Genomic DNA, 19,453 nt, shown 5'->3' with positions numbered 1-19,453 from the left:
AACATGACGCAGATAAAAGTGAACAATGCATTAAAATGAAAGTGTCCTGTTGTCAATAGGGGCGCAACTTTAGCAAACGCTCATATGGGTCGTATTTCATGAATTAAAATGAAAGTGTCCTGTTGTCAACAGGGGCGCAACTTTAGTAAACACTCCTATGGGTCGTATTTCAGGGAAGTGACAAACGATCTATATAGGCGTATTGGTTGAAGAACGTGTTGTATCAAAGATATTAGCAACTTTTACTCTCTATTTGACTACATTTTTGAACAAGTAAATGTACTTTTTACTCCAATACATTTGTGATGAGTAATGCAATTACACATTACATTTTGCATGGCACCTAACTTTTTCTGCAGCAGTTTGTTTCTGCTATAAAGAAGCGATATCGCTATCTAAGGGCTATATCTTGTGCGTTTTGCCCTTACTCACCCAAACTTGTCAGCAAGGCGAATGCGAGTGCATTAGCAGGTAGTTGCTGAATCGCAGGTGTTTGATTAAAGAAGATGAGGTCATGACTGTAGCCGATGATGAGGCCAAAACCAGCAAATCCAGTGCAAGTTAATTTATTTTTCCGCAATATTGACAACACCTTTAAGAATTGATATTGGCTATTTATGGCCTTTTTGTGCACTTGAACTTAAAGGATTAGTTCACTTTTAAATAAACTTTTCCTGATAATTTACTCACCCCCATGTCATCCAAGATGTCCATGTCTTTCTTTCTTCAGTCGAAAAGAAATGAAAGTTTTTGATGAAAACATTCCAGGATTATTCTCCTTATAGTAGACTTGAATGGGCACCAAACAGTTGAGGGTCAAAATTAGTTTCACTGCAGCTTCAAATTGTTCAAAACGATCCCAGATGAGAGATTATATAAGTTTTAACCAGAAATGCTCATCTTGAACTAGCTCTCTTCTTCTTCTCTATTAGAATTCCAGCAGTGTAGACACTGCTAAGCGTATTACTGCCCTCCACACGTCAAAGTTTTGAACTAATTTTTATATGCAATATGCTAGTTCAATAGTATATTACAATTAGTTCAAACTTTGGCCTGTGGAGGGCAGTAATACACTTAGCAGTTTCTACACTGCTGGAATTCAAATAGAGAAGAAGAAGAAGAGAGCTAGTTCAAGATGAGCATTTAAGGTTAAAACTTAAATAATTTTCAATTTCTTTCAGAAAATGAGCGCTGGTTTAACTAGATAAGACCCTTATTTCTCATCTGGGATTGTGTTGAACAATTTGAAGCTGCAGTGAAACTAATTATGACCTTCAACTGTTTGGTGCCCATTCAAGTCTACTATAAGGAGAATAATCCTGGACTGTTTTCATCAAAAACTTTAATTTCTTTTCGACTGAAGAAAGAAAGACATGGACATCTTGGATGACATGGGGGTGAGTAAATTATCAGGAAAAGTTTATTTAAAAGTGGACTAATCCTTTAACTGAGACTTGAGAGTTTGTAGACGTTTAAGAGGCTGTTGTGTCGACTTTGCTTTATTGCACTATTGAGGTGTTCACTTTTATTTTTATTTCAGAAAATAAATATGATTTCCTCATCTTACAAATCAATTGTTTCTTGTTTTCACTGGCATGTCTCTCAGGTGTCGAGAACTAGTGCATCTTTGAGCTCTTTGATACTCTTAGACTTTTACTCAAGTCGTATTGGAACTGGTGACTTGTAACTTGTAGTAATTTTTGCTGTAAGGTATCTGTACTTTTACTCAAATATGGTTTTCAGGTACACTTTACACCTCTGCGTGTACCCATCATGGAAGTGGGATTCGAATTACTGACGACTCGTTTAGGCTGTTTAGAGTCAATTCTTTCTTTTGAGAGACAATAACTTTATTTATCGTGCACTTTTGGTTTCACAACTTTGCAGATCGTTTACATTCACAGACAGCTACATTACACATTGCATGAAAGGTAATATTCGAAAAAGCATTATAGGGGTTCTTTAAGACTCAAAAGACTCTGGTTGGCTTGAACACAGTATATTTGTAGCATTTCATGTATTATTTCTTTTTTTTTTTTTTTTGTTCATGCTTAAAGCTCAACAGCAGTAAAGATATCAGTTTAGTATTGCTTCAAGTGACCAAATCTAAAGCAAATCCATTCCATCTGGATATTGTGATCCTTGTCATCAAATTTACTACATCTCACAATGTGCATGCTAAATCACAAAGTGATTTTTACAGTGATCTGGCCATGCAGGTGCGTGTCTTAATCTACTCCCAACATGAGTGACTTTTGCTTAAGTCTGTGAAATCACCATTGACAATGTGATCAACAGGATGGTTTTATGTAATGCAGCTTTCATGGGAATATCATCATGATATAATGGTGGATACTCTAAAAAGGGAGCTCAAACAGATCCAAATAATGAGGGTTACACACTTGTGCTCTCCTTTGGCAGAACTACTTTGAAATCAGTGACATGACAAAGTGTCCAGGCACAAGGCCAGATGAAATTTACATGCTAATTCTTCTACAAATGTGGACCATTCGGTGTGATAAATCTCTATGTGATGCATCACAGAGTTTGAAGTCTTTAAGTTTGCTTTAGGGGTTTGTTATCACATTAATTCCAAATGCTTTTCTCAAACCACATCATCTTCAGTACTGGAGCTATAAGAACTTCATTATGTATTAAAGCATTGGATATTATTCAAACACTTCTTTTCTGAGTTCAGTACAAACTTTAAATGGGTTAATATATTCATCAGTGCAACCTACCAAATACATATGATCCCATGATTACACATACACTTAATCATATGGGAAGAAAAACTAAAACTAACATCAAAACAGTCAATATAAGTAACGATGGCTGAGTATTTGGCTTATGTTTACATTATGATGTTATCATCTCTAAAATTATTTCTTTGCCCTAATAGCTTGCATCAGTGGAACCCACTTTGACTTCTGAGATGAGGAAAAAGTGGGCTGTTTCAGAGCTCTAGGGTTCTGTGGGCCGTCATATTCATCAGCCTCAGAAGTGATTTCCATCTTCTGGATGATCAGCTTGAGCAGGTTATGCTGTTTCTCCAGCATACAGGACATCGTTTTCATCCTGAAGGGAAGAACGGATCAAATGTAGTTCATACCACTCCATATTGTATGTCTGATAAACTCACTGAGGAAGGGACGGTTCACCAAAAAATGAAAATTCTGTTATCATTTCCTCAACCTTACGTCATCCCAAATCCACAAGACTTTCATTCATCTTCGGAACACAAATGAAGATATTTTTAATGCAATCTGAGATATTTCTGTGCTTCCATTGAATGTCTATTCACTCAAAACTCCGACACTTTCACAAAGAGATTGTATCTTAGGTGTTGAGGACTATTGCATCTTTGAGCCTACATTCAGTATGAGTAAAATTTTTTAAAAATAAGACACTCTAACTCCGACGCAGTATGTCCTGCGCCACGTTGTTTAAATAGCAAATGCATTTGCGCCCATCTGTTCGCCCATGAGCGTGCTGGTCTGAAAACAAGGTGTGTTCAGGCACATTGTTGGCGTTTACTATTTTGAGGCAACTGAAATAGACTGCACCATTGACCAACTGAAACCTGGTCTAAAGTCAAGGGTGCAATATTTATTTTGTTATTTAAAGAGCATGTTAGTAATATGCGTCTATATGCGGGTGCACAACGCGCGTACATTCTGCTTATTACACAAGCACACAAACGTGCCAAATATTGAAAATAAAAGGATTACAATGTAAAAGATTATTATTGTGTGCATAAAGATTAAAATGTTTTGGTGGAATCCGGCTTGTCCTGTCGGTGGTCTGCTTGCGTGCTTTAACCTTGCGCACGAGCAGATCCATTTCCTCACTAGAGAAGCGTTCAGTTTATCCGCTTGCAAATTCCGCCATGTAAATAGCGAATCCACCATGGCGCGACGCGCAACTGGCTTTTAAAGGGAATGGGAGATGAGACTCTGATTGGTTTATTGCACGTTACACCCAAAACACACCCTTTACTCATTAAGAGAATAGGGACAACCCTTTTAGACCATGCACCTGGCCTGGCGCACTGACAATATTTCCCGTTGTTAAACTGGCAAAAGTGGATTCGGACACGCCCTAAGTGCACTTGCGCCGTGCGCTTTAGACCATACACTTAGATCGTTAAAATAGGGCCCTAACCTTTACTCAAGTTATATTGGAATTGGTGACTTGTAACTTGTAATGGAGTCATTTCTGCTGTAAGGTATCTGTATTTTACTCAAGTATGGTTTTTAGGTACTCTTTACACCTAAAACAGCTCTTAAAAAAAAATATAGTGATTGTTAGCTGAGGTCAGTTTTAGTGCTGATTCAGTTCTGAATCAATATTATGTGTTCCCACCTGAGCAAGCCAGAGGCAACAGTTGCAAGGGACCCAAACGGTGACAGAAATGGAGAAAGAAAAAAAAAAAACCTTGTAAGAAACTAGGCTCAGGATTATATCTTTTCAATAGACTTGAATTAAACCGCTCAGTTCATACGGATTTATTTTATGATCTTTTTATGAACTTTTTGAAGCTTCAATTTCATTAAAAATATCTTAATTTGTGTTCCAAAGATGAACAAAATTCTTATGGGTTTGTAATGGCATGAGGGTGAGTAAATGGTAACAGAATTTGTTTTAACTATGCATTTAAGTAAAAATAAATTAATAAATAAAATGTTAAGTGATGCCACCACATCTGCACAGATCTATATGCTTGTATTTGTTATAAAACTAAAGCAGAATATATTTTAAATATTACTTTGAAAATTAAATATACATCACATTATCTGAAACTGACTTAAAAGTGGGGTAGGTGAGGTAGGTACTGTATGTGAATCAGAGCCATTAACATTTGAACTGCAAAATACTTTTAAATTAAAATTCAATTGAATTTGTGATGGTTGATGTAGCAAACCAAACTCTAAATTGCAATTTGAATGCCTGGTTGATTTGATGGTGCATTATAGCTGATGAACACTAGGGGCTGCTCTCCCACAAGTCTAAGATTTGTGATATTCAGATTTCAAAACTGAAGTACATAAGCTTTATTCTTACTTACATGCATCAACCTGATTAGATATTAGAGGTTTTTGTGCATTATTTTCTAGCACATTACAATATATATCTATTGAAATATTGAGTAGAACTGTCAACTAGCCTATAAATAATTTTTAAAAAAATCCCTGCCAACTTGTGCTTTTCTTTTGCCTGATGGTTTTATAGGCACAATATTGCATTTAAAGTTTGATAAACCCTCCCATTTCCATTGTGATGTTCAATACAGGGAGAAATAGAAATTCTTCCTATAAAGTTCACACAAGCACAACAGTTTATGCTCACATTTGAAATCCCTTCCTGAGTAAACCCAAAACAGAAGTGGTGGTACAAAGAGATCACCTGTTCTTCTGCTTGTGCAGCTCTCTCTCTAGATGCCCTCCCTGCCGTGAGCAGAGGTTCAGACGGGTGCGAACTGTGTTCTGGATCTCACCATCAAGGAAGACCTGCATCAGCACTTTCTGTATAACAGGTCAGTGTTAATATTCACAGAGATGTTGTATGTTAATTGAAAAACTGTTAGTTTACAGTTCATGTTCAGAGTGGGAACCACATTTGCTGGTAGACAAACCTTGCAGTTATTGGGATAGATGGTAATAGTTGGTTTGTCCACTCGCTTCAGGAACCAGTAAGGTAGTTTCTCCTCAAGGGCAGTGTGAAGATCTATCTGTAATAATGATTAATGTGATGTACACTATATCATGGTATTTATACTTCTATTGATAAGCGTTCTCATTCCTGTGTTGACATACTGTATTTCCTATTGAAACCTATTTGCCTATTTGGGCTTTTTTTTTTTTTAATAGCCAATAGTTTACATCACAGCTGTGAATCCTGATTTTATTAGAATGATTTCTCATTCTAGTGAAGTTTTAATTGTACAGAAATTTGGACATGCCTCTGAGTACAAGATGAGTCATTTTAAAGTAATTTTGTATATTGATAAAAAATAATGATGTTAATGATGCACTTAATGATACTCTCTTCCTCCAGACTCTGGGACCCGGATTTCCAAAGGAAATGCAAAATTTACTTTCATCAGAGAACATAACTTTGGACCACTCAGCAGCAGTCCAGTCCTTTTTGTCTTTAGTCCAGGCAAGACGCTTCTGACGCTGCCTGTTGTTCAAGAGTGGCTTGACACAAGGAATGCGACAGCTGAAACCCATGTCTTGCATACGTCTGTGCGTAGTGGTTCTTGAAGCACTGACTCCAGCTGCAGTCCACTCTTTGTGAATCTCCCCCACATTTTTGAATGGGTTTTGTTTCACAATCCTCTCCAGGGTGCGGTTATCTCTATTGCTTGTACACTTTTTTCTATATCTTTTCCTTCCCTTCGCCTCTCTATTAATGTGCTTGGACACAGAGCTCTGTTAACAGCCAGCCTCTTTTACAATGACCTTTTGTGTCTTGCCCTCCTTGTGCAAGGTGTCAATAGTCGTCTTTTGGAAAACTGTCCAGTCAGCAGTATTCCCCATGATTGTGTAGCCTACAGAACTAGACTGAGAGACCATTTAAAGACCTTTGCAGGTGTTTTGAGTTAATTAGCTGATTAGAGTGTGGCACCAGATCTCTTCAATATTGAACCTTTTCACAATATTCTAATTTTCTGAGATACTGAATTTGGGATTTTCCTTAGTTGTCAGTTATAATCATCAAAATTAAAAGAAATAAACATTTGAAATATATCAGTCTGTATGTAATGAATGAATATAATATACAAGTTTCACTTTTTGAATGGAATTAGTGAAATAAAACAACTTTTTGATGATATTCTAATTATATGACCAGCACCTGTATATGGCTGGCTTAAAATGATCCCAAAATAGGTTGGAAATTAAAAATCAGATACATAAATACTAGAGAGGCAATCAAAAGGTGAACATTTATTAATAAGCAATTTAAGAAATGTTTATTTTTTAATTATTATTAATTAAACATATTAATAAATGTCCATTTATTAAGCATATTAATAAATGTTCATTTCCAACATATTTTGGGTTCATTTTAAGCAAGCAATACAGTAATTTCTAAACAATAGTTGGGTTAAATAAAACAACCAGGGGTTTGTCCATTTTCAACCCAACTCAGGATATTTTTAAACCCAGCATTTTTTAGAGTGTGTCTTTCAAACTTGCTAACAATTTAGCAAATAATTGTTGAAAATATATATCAATTTAAAGGTATAAGCAGTATTTTATCCACTCTGCTCACCTGCATGGCTATCCGTTTCAACTCTGCATTTCTCTGTACCTCTGCAATGTCTCCTACTGCCAAACCAATCTGCAAAATGATTTAGACAAATAAGCTTAATACATCCTGACAAACTGCAGCTGTCATTAACATCAGTAGCTGGCTTCCAGCAAGCCAGTGTTGAGTGTCCTACCATTAGATTCATGAGAAGAATAGGCATGAGAAGCACAAATAACACAAACACGCAATAGGTGACCACAGGGAATGCCATGTGGCCTTCTTCATAAGTGTTCAGAAATGTACTCTGGTAGTTCAACTCTCCCACTGTCATCACAAACGTCTGGGCTAGGGCAAGGCCGATGGAGCTGAACTCAGCCTGTTGAAAGCAGCAAACAGTAAACATCGTTATCAAACTGCACCAATTTGCCAAGACTTGATGGGTCTATCATGCTGGGTTGATATGATCTCTCTTTTTGGACGTACCCGGTGAAGCATCAAAGCGTAGAAGGACAATCCGAATGCCAGCAAAAGGAAGATGAAAAGAACCATGATGCACACCAGGGTCCTGACGATTCCACCAAACATCACGACGTAAATTCCAATTCGCTCAAACCTGCCATGTAAAAACGGTATATTAGAGTTCAAATTTGTATACATACATTCTAGACTGTTTTGTAGAAATAAATAAAAAATAAACCACTCAAATCAATCATAGTAAATGCTAAAAGTACATTTAGCCTTCATAACATTGTAATGTTTAGTGCAAAAAAATATTCTTTTTTAGATTTGCTGAAGTTTATATTTAACAGTGTACGTATGAAGCACATATTAATGCCTTATTCTGCATGACCATATTCTACATCCCTTAATCCTACCAAATACCTAAACTTAACAACTACTTATTAAAGGATTAGTCCACTTTTAAATAAACTTTTCCTGATAATTTACTCACCCCCATGTCATCCAAGATGTTCATGTCTTTCTTTCGTCAGTCGAAAAGAAATGAAGGTTTTTGATGAAAACATTCCAGGATTATTCTCCTTATAGTGGACTTCAATGGTCTCCAAACGGTTGAAGGTCAAAATTACAGTTTCAGTGCAGCTTCAAAGGGCTTTAAATGATACCAGACGAGGAATAAGGGTCATATCTAGCGAAACGATCGGTCATTTAAAAAAAAAAATACAACTGTATATTCTTTATGAACACAAATGATTGCCTTGAACGTACTTCCAGTTTCCGCATTCTTCAAAACGCTTACGCTGAATGTCCTACGCCTTCCCTATTCTACTTACAGAATGAACGCGGCGCCAGTTCCATTTTTTTTTCCGTAAGTAGAATTACAGTGAAACTGTAATTGTGACCTTCAATCGTCTGGAGGCCATTGAAGTCAACTATAAGGAGAAAAATCCTGGAATGTTTTCATCAAAAACCTTCATTTCTTTTCGACTGACGAAAGAAAGACATGAACATCTTGGATGACATGGGAGTGAGTAAATTATCAGGAAAAGTTTATTTAAAAGTGAACTAATCCTTTAACTATTAATAAGCAGTAATTAGGAGTTTATTGCGGCAAACGTCATGGTTACTAGTTACATAGTAGAAAAAATTGGACCCTAAACTAAAGTGTGACCAAAATGTTAATAATTTACTAATAAACAGCCAATATCCTAGTGATATGCATGCTAATAAGCAACTATTGATAACTGGATCCTAAACTAAAGTGTTTTGCCAACATATCTAAAGATTAACTTTAAGTGAGTGTTATATGATGGCAACTATACACTACCATTCAAAAGTTTGGGGTCAGTAAAATGTTTTCTTTAAGAAATTAATACTTCTATTCAGCAAGGATTCATTAAATTGATCAAAAGTGACAGCTTTACGAATCTTTTGGTTCGAATCAGTGGTATCAAACTGCCAAAGTCACTTGAACTATTGAAATTTCAAAACACTTATGATGTAACAAAGCCTCGTTTGATGAAATCATGTGACTTTGGCGCTCCAAAGCACTGATTCGAAACAAAAGATTCGTAAAGCTTTGAAGCAGTGTTTTGAAATCGTCCATCACTAGATATTGTTGAAAAGTCGTTATTTTGGGGGGGTTTTTTTGGGGCGCACAAAAAGTATTCTCGTCGCTTTATAATATTAAGACTGAACCACTGTCATCACATGAACTGTTTTAAATATGTTTTTAGTAGCTTTCTGGGCATCTGATAATGTTAATTATGTTGCTGGCAATAGAGGCCTCACTGAGCAAATTGTCCTCCAAAAAAAAACACACAAAAAAAAAAAAAAAAAAAAAAACAACCAAAACGACCTATATTTACATTTAAAGTCATGCGCCCTCTAGTTGGCGTCAAAATAATGACAGTGTCGTGTTCCCTGGGATCGAACCCACGATCGCATGATCACATGATTGCATATTGTTATATATTGCAATGCTCTGCCAATTGAGCTACGCGAAACCCGAAATATGACGCAGATAAAAGGGAACAATGCATTAAAATGAAAGTGTCCTGTTGTCAAGAGGGGCGCAACTTTAGCAAACGCTCCTATGGGTTGTATTTCAGGGAAGTGACAAACAACCTATATAGGACATATTGGTTGGAGAACATGTTGCATTGAGCCTTCGGATTTTATGAAAAATATCTTAATTTGTGTTCCGAAGGTGAACGAAGGTCTTACGGGTGTAGAACGACATAAGAGGTGAGTAATTAATGACAGGATTTAACATTTTTGGGTGAACTATCCCTTTAATCAAATAAAAGCAGCGTTGGTGAGCATAAGAGACAGACTCTTGAATGGTAGTGTATTCTAAATGTAGAAATGGGAAAATTAATATATTCAATTGATCGATAACAATAAATTAATAAAAATCTTGAATATCGACAGATAACTAGTTTCAATACTGTGCATTTTTTACAGTATATACCGTAAATGCAATTCATAGTGATTAATCAGCATATCATGTACTGTAATTAATTTGATTAGAAATTAACTGTTTGGAATCCCTAGTAAAAAGCAGAGATGGGATTATAATAAATTCTATAAAGGAACCCTACAGGCCATTAAATCTACCTCTGGAAGTAGAGCAGGAAGCCGATCCATGAAGTCAAAATGGCAAAAGCTCCAGCCTGCCATTGCCATGTGTTGTCTACATTGAAACACATGGGAATGACAAAGACTAAAGAGCTAATAGCTGCACTCCAGTCAGCAGGGTTAGAGAAGTCAGTGAAGTAATATATCCGCTACAATGTGAAAGACATACGGGGTTAAATACAATCACTTTTAGGTTCCAAACATAGTGCAATTTGAATACTCTCGCCAGTGGCAAAGACCTTGGAACAATGCATGCAAAATCTGAGCTGTGTTTTTATAGGTAAATCACTTTGGCTGGAAGGCTTAGAGCACTACAAGGGAATCCCCACAGCAAAGGCATGTGTATTTAATGTGCATCATGACATTTATGATTAGTGACGGTTTGATTGCCCTCTGCTGAGAGTCTCTGTAGTAGTATGAGAGGAATTTATAGTGGATGCATCATGGGAAGTGATGACATGACTATTACCTGCTGAGCCAACTGCACCAACTCTTTGCAAATGGAATACACATTCAAGACGAGCACCATGATTATACAGACTGAGATTAAACATTTTTGCTGGATGGAGGGAAAAGAGAGAGAGGGAGAGAGCATCATTATAGCATCATCATCAAATTAATCACATTTACATAATGAGTGTATCACTTTTCATTCATAACCCAACTATCATATCATGCAAAATTAAAAATATCTACTATGGTGTGTGCATGTTCCTCACACTCAACAATAGATAATATTAATGCCATCATGAGTATTCTGCACCATTTCTCAAAAGATAAATAGTAATATGCATACGAGACTAGACATACTTAATTTCATGGAGATAATAACCTTGGAGCTGATGAATAAGTGTGAAGTTGATGGATGCCATTCAATTCATAATGACACTCACCAAATTAAGTAATAGGACATTGACAAGGTTATAAGGAAGTGAATGCAAATGTGAGAATGGAGATGCATATGATTGTGAATGATAGCTTAGATAACTGGCTTGTCAATGAATAACAGATTAGGCCAAATTGACAACAAGAACTATGGGTCCCTCTGACCTCCATATAATGACAAATAAGGTATGAGATGCCAATGCTGGTGTGCTTTAAGTAACGCCAAAGTCCTTTAAAAGGACTAGTTTGCCCAAAAATTAAAGGGCAGCAACTACAGTGGTGGTCAGAATTATTGTCACCCTTGGTAAATATGATCAAAGATGACTGTAAAAATAAATCTGCATTGTTTATCCTTTTGATCTTTAATTCATAAAATTAGCAAAAGTCTAACCTTTCATTGAAGAAAAAGAATTGAAAGTGGGGTGAAAGTCACATTATGGAATAAATGTTTATCTACAAAACACGTTGGCCACAATTATTGGCACCCTTTTATATGAGAGTGAGTAATTAATGACATAATTTTCATTTTTGGATGAACTAACCCTTTAAGCACTATAAAATGTCTCATTCATTATCTCTGAAGTGGTCTGTCTCTTCCCCTTTCTGAACAACCGATGTACAGAAGTCCCTGCTCTACATTTTTTTTTCTTTTTTAATGAAACACTCCTTCAACCACTACTTCTGTTACATTGCGACTTAAAAAACAGATTTTCATGATATTATCATTATTTTCTAATAGTAAACATTAAAAAATTTTTTAAAAAGCATACTGCAAATGAAAACCTAGGCTAAAGGTTGAAAAAAAAAAAAACTTATATTCCCATAAATTAAAGAACAGTATTTGTACAATATTTTTTCTTACAATAAAGTAAATTGGTTGCATTAAAAACCTGCCTTCATTGCCTTAATGTAAAAAGTATTGTGACACACAGACCCTCCCATGTGTTTTCACAAAACTGAGGTGGAATACCACATTAAGAAGACAGCTGTTAAAAGACACATTATATTACCAATTTTGTAAAGGATATATAATAATTTTCCTCTCTCTTATCATTTACGACACTCTATGACTTTGAAAAGTAATTCACAATCAGTTTGATTGTCATTTAAATTCAGCTATCATTATTCTCTTTTACCTTTCCCTTCTATGCTTGTCACAAATAAGCATCTCTAGCTGTCCTCTGTTGCACAAATTACAGAACTCTTTGTACTCATCTCTTCCCTACAAGATGCTAGAGAGCTCTGAATAGAAGCTGTCTACCTCACTAAAAGATACGGGCACCATGATGACAGATGTGCCATTGGCAGAAATGTTCTGGCTTAGGTCTCAGATTGAGGATGAGGTATGTGAGGGGCAACAAGCCAAGCAGGTAGACAGCCAGGTTGAGCAAATGAACCTTGCTTCCATATGCCTTCCTGTCCAAATAAAATACAATATCAGTAGAATATTCAATAATGTGCTTTGGTAAACCAGTCTGTTTGTTTGAAGTGATGTCTACTGCTGCTATTTTTAACCATACGCACAAAAGTAAAAAGCAGTGACTATTTTGTAGATGACATAAAAACAAGTGATTGTAGACATTAGCATATCAGTAACTGTTTCTCATGGGGACATCTGAAAAAAACAAATGTGCAGTGCACAATCTTGTCTTGTTTAGTTTCATAGTTTTATTGTCATGTCCTGTTTTAATGGTTTCCCTGTTCCTGTTTGCTTGAGTTCTTTGTTTGTTGCCATAGTTTTAATTATGTTACACACCTGTTTCTTGTTCCATTAATTATCCCTTGTGTGTATTTAAGCCCTGAGTACCTTTTGCTCATTGTTTGGAGTTGTCAGTGTTAAAGTGTAATGTGCCTCTCATACTCCTGGTGTTTATTAAAAGAACCCACTATTCCAACCACTCCCTATGTGTTTTCCAATGTGGATCGCCATTCATAGTCTGCCTCGCTTATGAGGACAACACCAGCCCCACTCTGGACCCAAAGCGCAGCCAGCCTTCAGTCATGCCCGCTATGGACAATAAGCCAGAGCCCACCGCAGACTCTGAGCCTGAGCCCACCACAAAGTGAAAGCCAGAGTGTTTGCTAGTGGCCAATTTTGTCCCAGGGCCCAAGCACTGTACACACTCCCGTCACTGAGGTGCATGCTATGAGCAGGCTGAATAAATACTGTTTGATAAGCTGGATGATGAAATGTTGCAAGATCTCCAGTCTCCGCTGATCCTGTATAGTTCCAAGTCGTCTTCCTCATTGCTGGTTTATTCCAGCCCCAAGTGGTCTTTATCCCAGTTCAGCTGGTTCAGCCCAGTTCCAAGTCGCATTCGCCTCTGCTGGTTCAGCCCAGTCTGAAGTCATCTTCCTCGCCAATGGTTCAGCCCAGTTCCAAGTCGTCTTCATCTCCGCTAGTTCAGCCCACTCTCAAGTCATTTTTGTTGCCACTGGTTCCACCCAGCCACAAGTCTTCATTGTTGCCGCTAGTTCCACCCTGCACTAAGTCTCCTTCAGCGTCTAGCACCAAGTCTCCTTCATCGTCCAGTACCAAGTGTCCATCATCCAGCATCAAGTCTCCTTCGTCATACAGCACTAAGTTTCCTTTGTCATCCAGCAAAGTCTACTTCATCGCCATTGGCTCTGCACAGCTCCAAGTGTCCTTCTTCGTGGATGGTCCCGCCCAGCCTCCCTCTTTCTCTGCCAAAGCCATCCAGTTTCTTGGCCTCACCTCTGCTGTCTCCCTTCAGTCCCTCAGCTCCTCCATCACTGATTCTGTCCAGCTGCTTGCATCCACCTTGGGCTTTTTCAGCTCTGCCTTGATCTGAGGATCTCCTAGCTCTGCCTCTCAGCCATCGGCTCCACCTTGGCTCAATGCTCCCTCAGCCTTCTAGGCCTTCACTATCACCATAGGTCTTCATCTCCTCTGTTCCTCCTGGGTCTCCTCCTATCACAACATCACCTCAGTTGGTCGGGCTCCTGGCTCCATCTTGGCTCCTCCCTCCATCAGTTCCACCGTGAGCCTTCATCCTGGCTCTGCTCTGGGTCATCCTCAGGCTCCTCCCTCTTTCGTTTCCACCTTGGTGTTTCCATCATAATGCAACCATGATTTTTTTCAAAATCACTGACTAGCCCCTGTAAATGTTAAAATTACTTCACGCCCCCATGAGAAACAATTACCATCCGAATATTACCAACCAGAACTGTAGGGACTTTTCTGAGAGTTACAGTACATCTTTAACATACCACTTCATCTCCAGGTATTTTCGGCTCACGGGGTGAGTGAGGAGTTCCAGACGGTTGTACCGCACCATTGCCTAGTGAGGTACAAGGGTTATAATTTATTCTCAAACCATTTTAGGAAACAAAAGTTTGTATTTATTAATGTATACTGCACAATGGGGTCCAAAAGTCAGATATCACTAGAAAAAATGCTTATATTTTTCTACTTTAATACACAGTTTTCCATCGTGTTTAGAAAGGATGAGTGCCTTGAAGGAATGTGACCTACTGTAAAATGATTTAAAGAGACTTACATTCATGGCTGCCAATGGTTGGAACTTCATTGTTTTATCTGTTTTAGCAAACTTCTTCAACTGTAAAGGAGCTTGAAGCCACCGAAAATCGTACTTGATCTGCCAATACCATTAAACAAATTTTGTACCTTATAGCATTAATTCACTTTTTTATTAATAGTTTGAATGCAACTTTTTGGACATTTGTGGAAAGCTTACATGATAATCCGGACTGTTGGCGTCGTGATCAGACTCTTTAATACACCTGTCCAGAAGGTGCTGTTCAGAAGACAGAGGGTTTCATGTCAAAGATTTTATCAACAATAGCTCAAAGAGTTTTATAAAGTGAAGTTATTAGACAGACCTTGAAAGACTCTGGGAGGAACTCTATGATGTCCATCACGACACAGCGGGATGTTCTTTTAAATGATGTTAATGCCTCAACACACCTGCAGTGCATTAACATATCTTTGTCAACCATTGGCTTACTGAGAGGAGAAAAATAATATAGGTTTTAAAAAAAACATATTTACAGAGTTTTGCAAAGGCAAACCCTCAACCTATTCTCTCATATTGTTCCATTAAAAATACTTCACTGAAATTGTTTTCTTTTAGATATTTTTGTGTTTTATTAAAAGGGAACAGGAAACTTAAGTGTTTATTACATATACAAATACATTTCGATGGAAATACTGATTTGAGATTAAATTATTTTATTAAACTTAAAGCTTCCCCTAGGAAAAACAGAAAACAATTGGCAAAATGAACACTGCAACAATGTTACAGTATTAATTCATATATTATTATTAATCTGCAATTCAAGTTACTTTTTATATTAAAACAAATATTCCTGCCCTGCTAGGCTTGGTTTTTGAACTACAGACATTAACTTTGGGGTGTTCCAGCAATGCAAGCCTATTATCGTGGTATCTTGAACGTAGATGTCTCTTTACCTCTCACTTTCGATGGTGGCGTTCACTACATCTTTTTTCTCATTCCGCACAGCTTCATGCATAAAAGAGTTGTCAGCATTGTTGAGAGTGATTTCAGCTCCTCTGTCCAATAACAGCAAAACAGCACCTACATGTCCCACTTGTGCAGCAATGTGAAGGGCTGTGTTCTATTAAAGCATACATGTGTGATTAAAAGGCAGTGTCGTTCAAACTTATCATAAATGACAATTGCTTTAATCAATAAATACAGTATACTAAAAGTATAAAAAAATGCATTTTTGAAAAAAGTATAACACTCAACAAGTATGCATTTATTTGACAACATTTAATATTATGAAATATCATTACAATTTAAAATAACTTAAAGTTAATGTAATCTAGTCTCGTGATGGCAAAGCTGAATTTTCAGCATCATTACTCTTCAGTGTCACATGATCCTTTAGAAATCATTCTAATATGCTGATTTGGTGCTCTTTTTTATTATAATGTGATTGAATTATAATATCTTTTTTATTATAATGTGAAATTGAAAGGAGAGTGTTATTATGTTGTGTTCTTTGGATTTTCAAAGCTCAGTTTCCTATGGCTTTGTAATTGTATCCTTCAAACTGACTGTGCTCCACAGGTGTTAGTGATTTTTACGCTGCTTACCCCGTCTTCATTTGTTCCGTCCAGTAGTTTGACATTGGCTGCGAGGAGGATTTTCATTGTCTGTGTGTATCCCTCAGCCGCAGCATGATGTAAACAGGACCAGCCTTTGTAATCACTAGAGATTACAACAGACCTTATGACAGAATGTCCAGCTGAATGAAATCACAATGTAACCAAGTGCATTTTGTGAAGCTAACCTAGCTAAAAAGTTGGAATTTTAGCTTTTGATATTTTCACCCAATCGTGACCTTGTAGCAGGGTTACTATCAATATCTAAACCATAAAACATTTATATCACTTGAAATAAAAATTAACCTAAAAATGATAACATCTAAATTAACTGGTTTTGATCCAATCAGAAGTATGTAAGCCCAAAGAAGCCGTGGTTTACAGTGAATTTATAACGACGCGGAGCGGAGTGCCTAAAACCCCCTTAGCTGTTATAAATTCACTGTAAACCATGGCTTCCCGGGGCTTATTGCTTTTATAAAACAGTTACCACAAAAAATATCTATCAATGCAACTTTCTATCAAAAGCCTTCCTTCTGCTGTAAAAAAATAGTCCCTGACCGTGAACAGCAACAGAACTTACATTTATTACACCATTAGGTGGCAGCAAATATTGTCTTTATGAGCAAGTCACTCAGTCGCAAAGACGGAAAGACTTGTTGTGAACGCGGAACAAGAGCAAATGACAAATGCTTTGACTAGCGCTGGCAGTGTCAGCAGGGCACAGGAAAACCCATTAAATGTTAAAAGGACAAGAACGCAACAGACATTCAAATGGATTTTTTATTATGAACATAGGACTGACCTAAAGGAAAATGCTAAATTTGAATGCAGGTAATACACTCAATATCTCTCTCACAAATACTCTTCTACATAATGCATTAAGCTTCAATGAACAAAATCATTTGAGAACAAACATATGTTTACGTTGCTAAGAATGGTTGCTAAGACAGATGCAGCAACATACACATTCAATGGTGCAGCGATACTTGTGTAATGTGGTCAGCTGTAAGTTTTCAGGAATTTTACAACGGCTTTTAAAGCAGCTAACCAATCAGAATCAAGGGCTGGAACTGTCTGTTTTATAATATTGCTGAATCAACCTAAATATGTTAATTTATACCAACAATACATTTTTATGGGTTAAAAACCAGCTCTTCAAAGTAACAATTGCAGGTTACCACTTTTTACAGTGTAGTATCTCAATGGTATTAAAATAACACTGCCTGGTAGCTATTAGAGTAATGAAGTACCGCTTGATGACTGCGAAAATGTAGATATTTTGCTTTCCCAGAAAAGTATGGTGTACCTCTGAAACAGCGCTCCTCTCCGAAGCAGCAGTTCTACTACTTGTGCGTGTCCTGCCTTTGAAGCAAGATGGAGGGGCGTCAGGCCCTTTTCGTCCCAATCGTTCAGCATTTTGGAGTCCGTGAGGGAATCCAGCAGCCTGTGGCATGTGTTTAAACGCCCATATCTAACAGATATTGGGGGAAAAATAATATTAACAGGTTTGGGAGCATGTGAAATGTTAAAGTTTGGAGTTATTCTGCATTAATTTGTATAAATTCCAGCAAAATTCTCATAAATGGTCAGGAACGATATGATATTGTAGGTCAAATCTTATTACTTCTAAGAAAATAAGCAGAAAGATCTGGCTTTGATATAGCTCTAACTGCATTACAAACGTTCTCACTCTGCAGCGAAGTGAAGCGCTGATTTCTTCTCCCGTGACTTTTGACCCAAGAAGATATTGAGACCCAGCATATTTTTGACCGAATCGTGAATGCCAAGTTTGCAGGCGTAGTGCAGAGGAGTGCAGCCTTCAACATCCTCATCAGACAACATCTCCTTCACGGCACTACACTGGAGGAGGCAATGGGTCGTTATAACTATATACAGAACATACGAATGTTCAAAACAACACATTATGTAATAATCCATAACACAGGGTCACTTGGACTCTTCAGGCTCGTTTTCAAAATGAAAGTGTTCTGCATTTGACAAACTGGACTTGACGTTTAGGAAGATTTTCACACCTGCAAGACTGTGTCAGGAAGATTTTTCAGCCCTTTTGGCTGAAGAATGACAAAGTGGAGGAAGTTTCGACCTGCTTTGTCTTTGATTTTGAAATCAGCACCTTTTTTCAATAGAAGAAAATGTTAAACATACAGAAACGTGCATGCAAATAATATTGGAGAAAAAAATGTGTTGAAAATTCATGAAAATGTTTTACCAATTGACAGTAAAAATGCAACAGTTTTCCAAGCACCGCAGTTGGAGGCCATCAGCAGTGGAGACAGTCCCTTACAGTCAATGCAGTCAATTTCTGCTCCCTTTCCAAGACAAATGAGATCCGAATAACAGTGAATTACCAGCTTTATCAAAGGACATACAATAAGATAATGAGATATTGGGTGGTTAATATTCATCTTATCAAAAGGTCAATCCAAGCATAGCAGCTTGCTGGTTCACAAAATGCACAGACAGCAGAATAATAGTTTGGATGTTTCAGCCACTCACATTCTCACAAAGGAACCTTTCAAACATTTACCTTTGAAATAAGATATTCAGCCAACTCGACATGATCAAACAATGTGGCTCTATTAGGAAAAGAAAGTGATTGTTAATCATTGAAGCATGGAAATTAATCAAACAAATACAGCTGCAAATTGCACTAGGACAAGCACCCACCATTATAAATATATTTGTTTGGTCATAGCAAAAAGTGCTTTAAAAGCCATAAGCAGAATTACTTCTAACATTTTTTATTGAGGCATACATGTTGTACATACAAGAATAAATATAACCAAACATATCAGGGGTATATAAAAAAAAAAATACTGATATAAAACGTACTCGGTTACTAACGTAACCTCGGTTCCCTGAGATATGGAATGAGTACTGCGTATGGGGGGGAAAAGTCTCCCTTTTTCCCCGCCACTGAAGCCTTTTCAATAACGCAGTGTAACTGCACCGTCATTGGTTCACTCATAGACAAGTTGTTGAACCAATGGCGGCGCGGCTCAGCTGCGCGGCCTATGAGAAGAGAGCGCGCGCACATTCCCGCCAAAAGGGGCGGGGTAATGTGCTATATAAGCG

At 37.3% G+C, this 19,453-nt stretch overlaps 1 protein-coding gene across 1 annotated transcript in view; it reads right to left on the bottom strand.

Moving 5' to 3' along the window:
• Window positions 1–1,798: 1,798 nt before the first annotated feature.
• The window catches only part of trpa1b (transient receptor potential cation channel, subfamily A, member 1b), a 241,149-nt gene continuing 223,494 nt past the window's right edge, over window positions 1,799–19,453 (bottom strand). The window contains 21 exon segments of the mRNA XM_048175085.1: window positions 1,799–3,078; window positions 5,407–5,525; window positions 5,636–5,731; window positions 7,279–7,347; window positions 7,451–7,633; window positions 7,741–7,870; window positions 10,336–10,505; window positions 10,826–10,915; window positions 12,503–12,562; window positions 12,564–12,657; window positions 14,473–14,543; window positions 14,763–14,861; window positions 14,961–15,020; window positions 15,106–15,229; window positions 15,695–15,861; window positions 16,346–16,460; window positions 17,664–17,828; window positions 18,048–18,217; window positions 18,391–18,491; window positions 18,588–18,687; window positions 18,906–18,954. Of these exon segments, the coding sequence (XP_048031042.1) occupies window positions 2,883–3,078; window positions 5,407–5,525; window positions 5,636–5,731; window positions 7,279–7,347; window positions 7,451–7,633; window positions 7,741–7,870; window positions 10,336–10,505; window positions 10,826–10,915; window positions 12,503–12,562; window positions 12,564–12,657; window positions 14,473–14,543; window positions 14,763–14,861; window positions 14,961–15,020; window positions 15,106–15,229; window positions 15,695–15,861; window positions 16,346–16,460; window positions 17,664–17,828; window positions 18,048–18,217; window positions 18,391–18,491; window positions 18,588–18,687; window positions 18,906–18,954 (2,428 nt within the window). The 3' untranslated portion in view covers window positions 1,799–2,882.

This window comes from Megalobrama amblycephala, linkage group LG22 (genome assembly GCF_018812025.1).
Source record: "Megalobrama amblycephala isolate DHTTF-2021 linkage group LG22, ASM1881202v1, whole genome shotgun sequence".
NCBI classification, from domain to species: Eukaryota; Metazoa; Chordata; class Actinopteri; order Cypriniformes; family Xenocyprididae; genus Megalobrama; species Megalobrama amblycephala.
The sequence above is the reverse complement of the archived record's forward strand: the minus strand, read 5'-3'. Positions and strand labels throughout refer to the sequence as shown.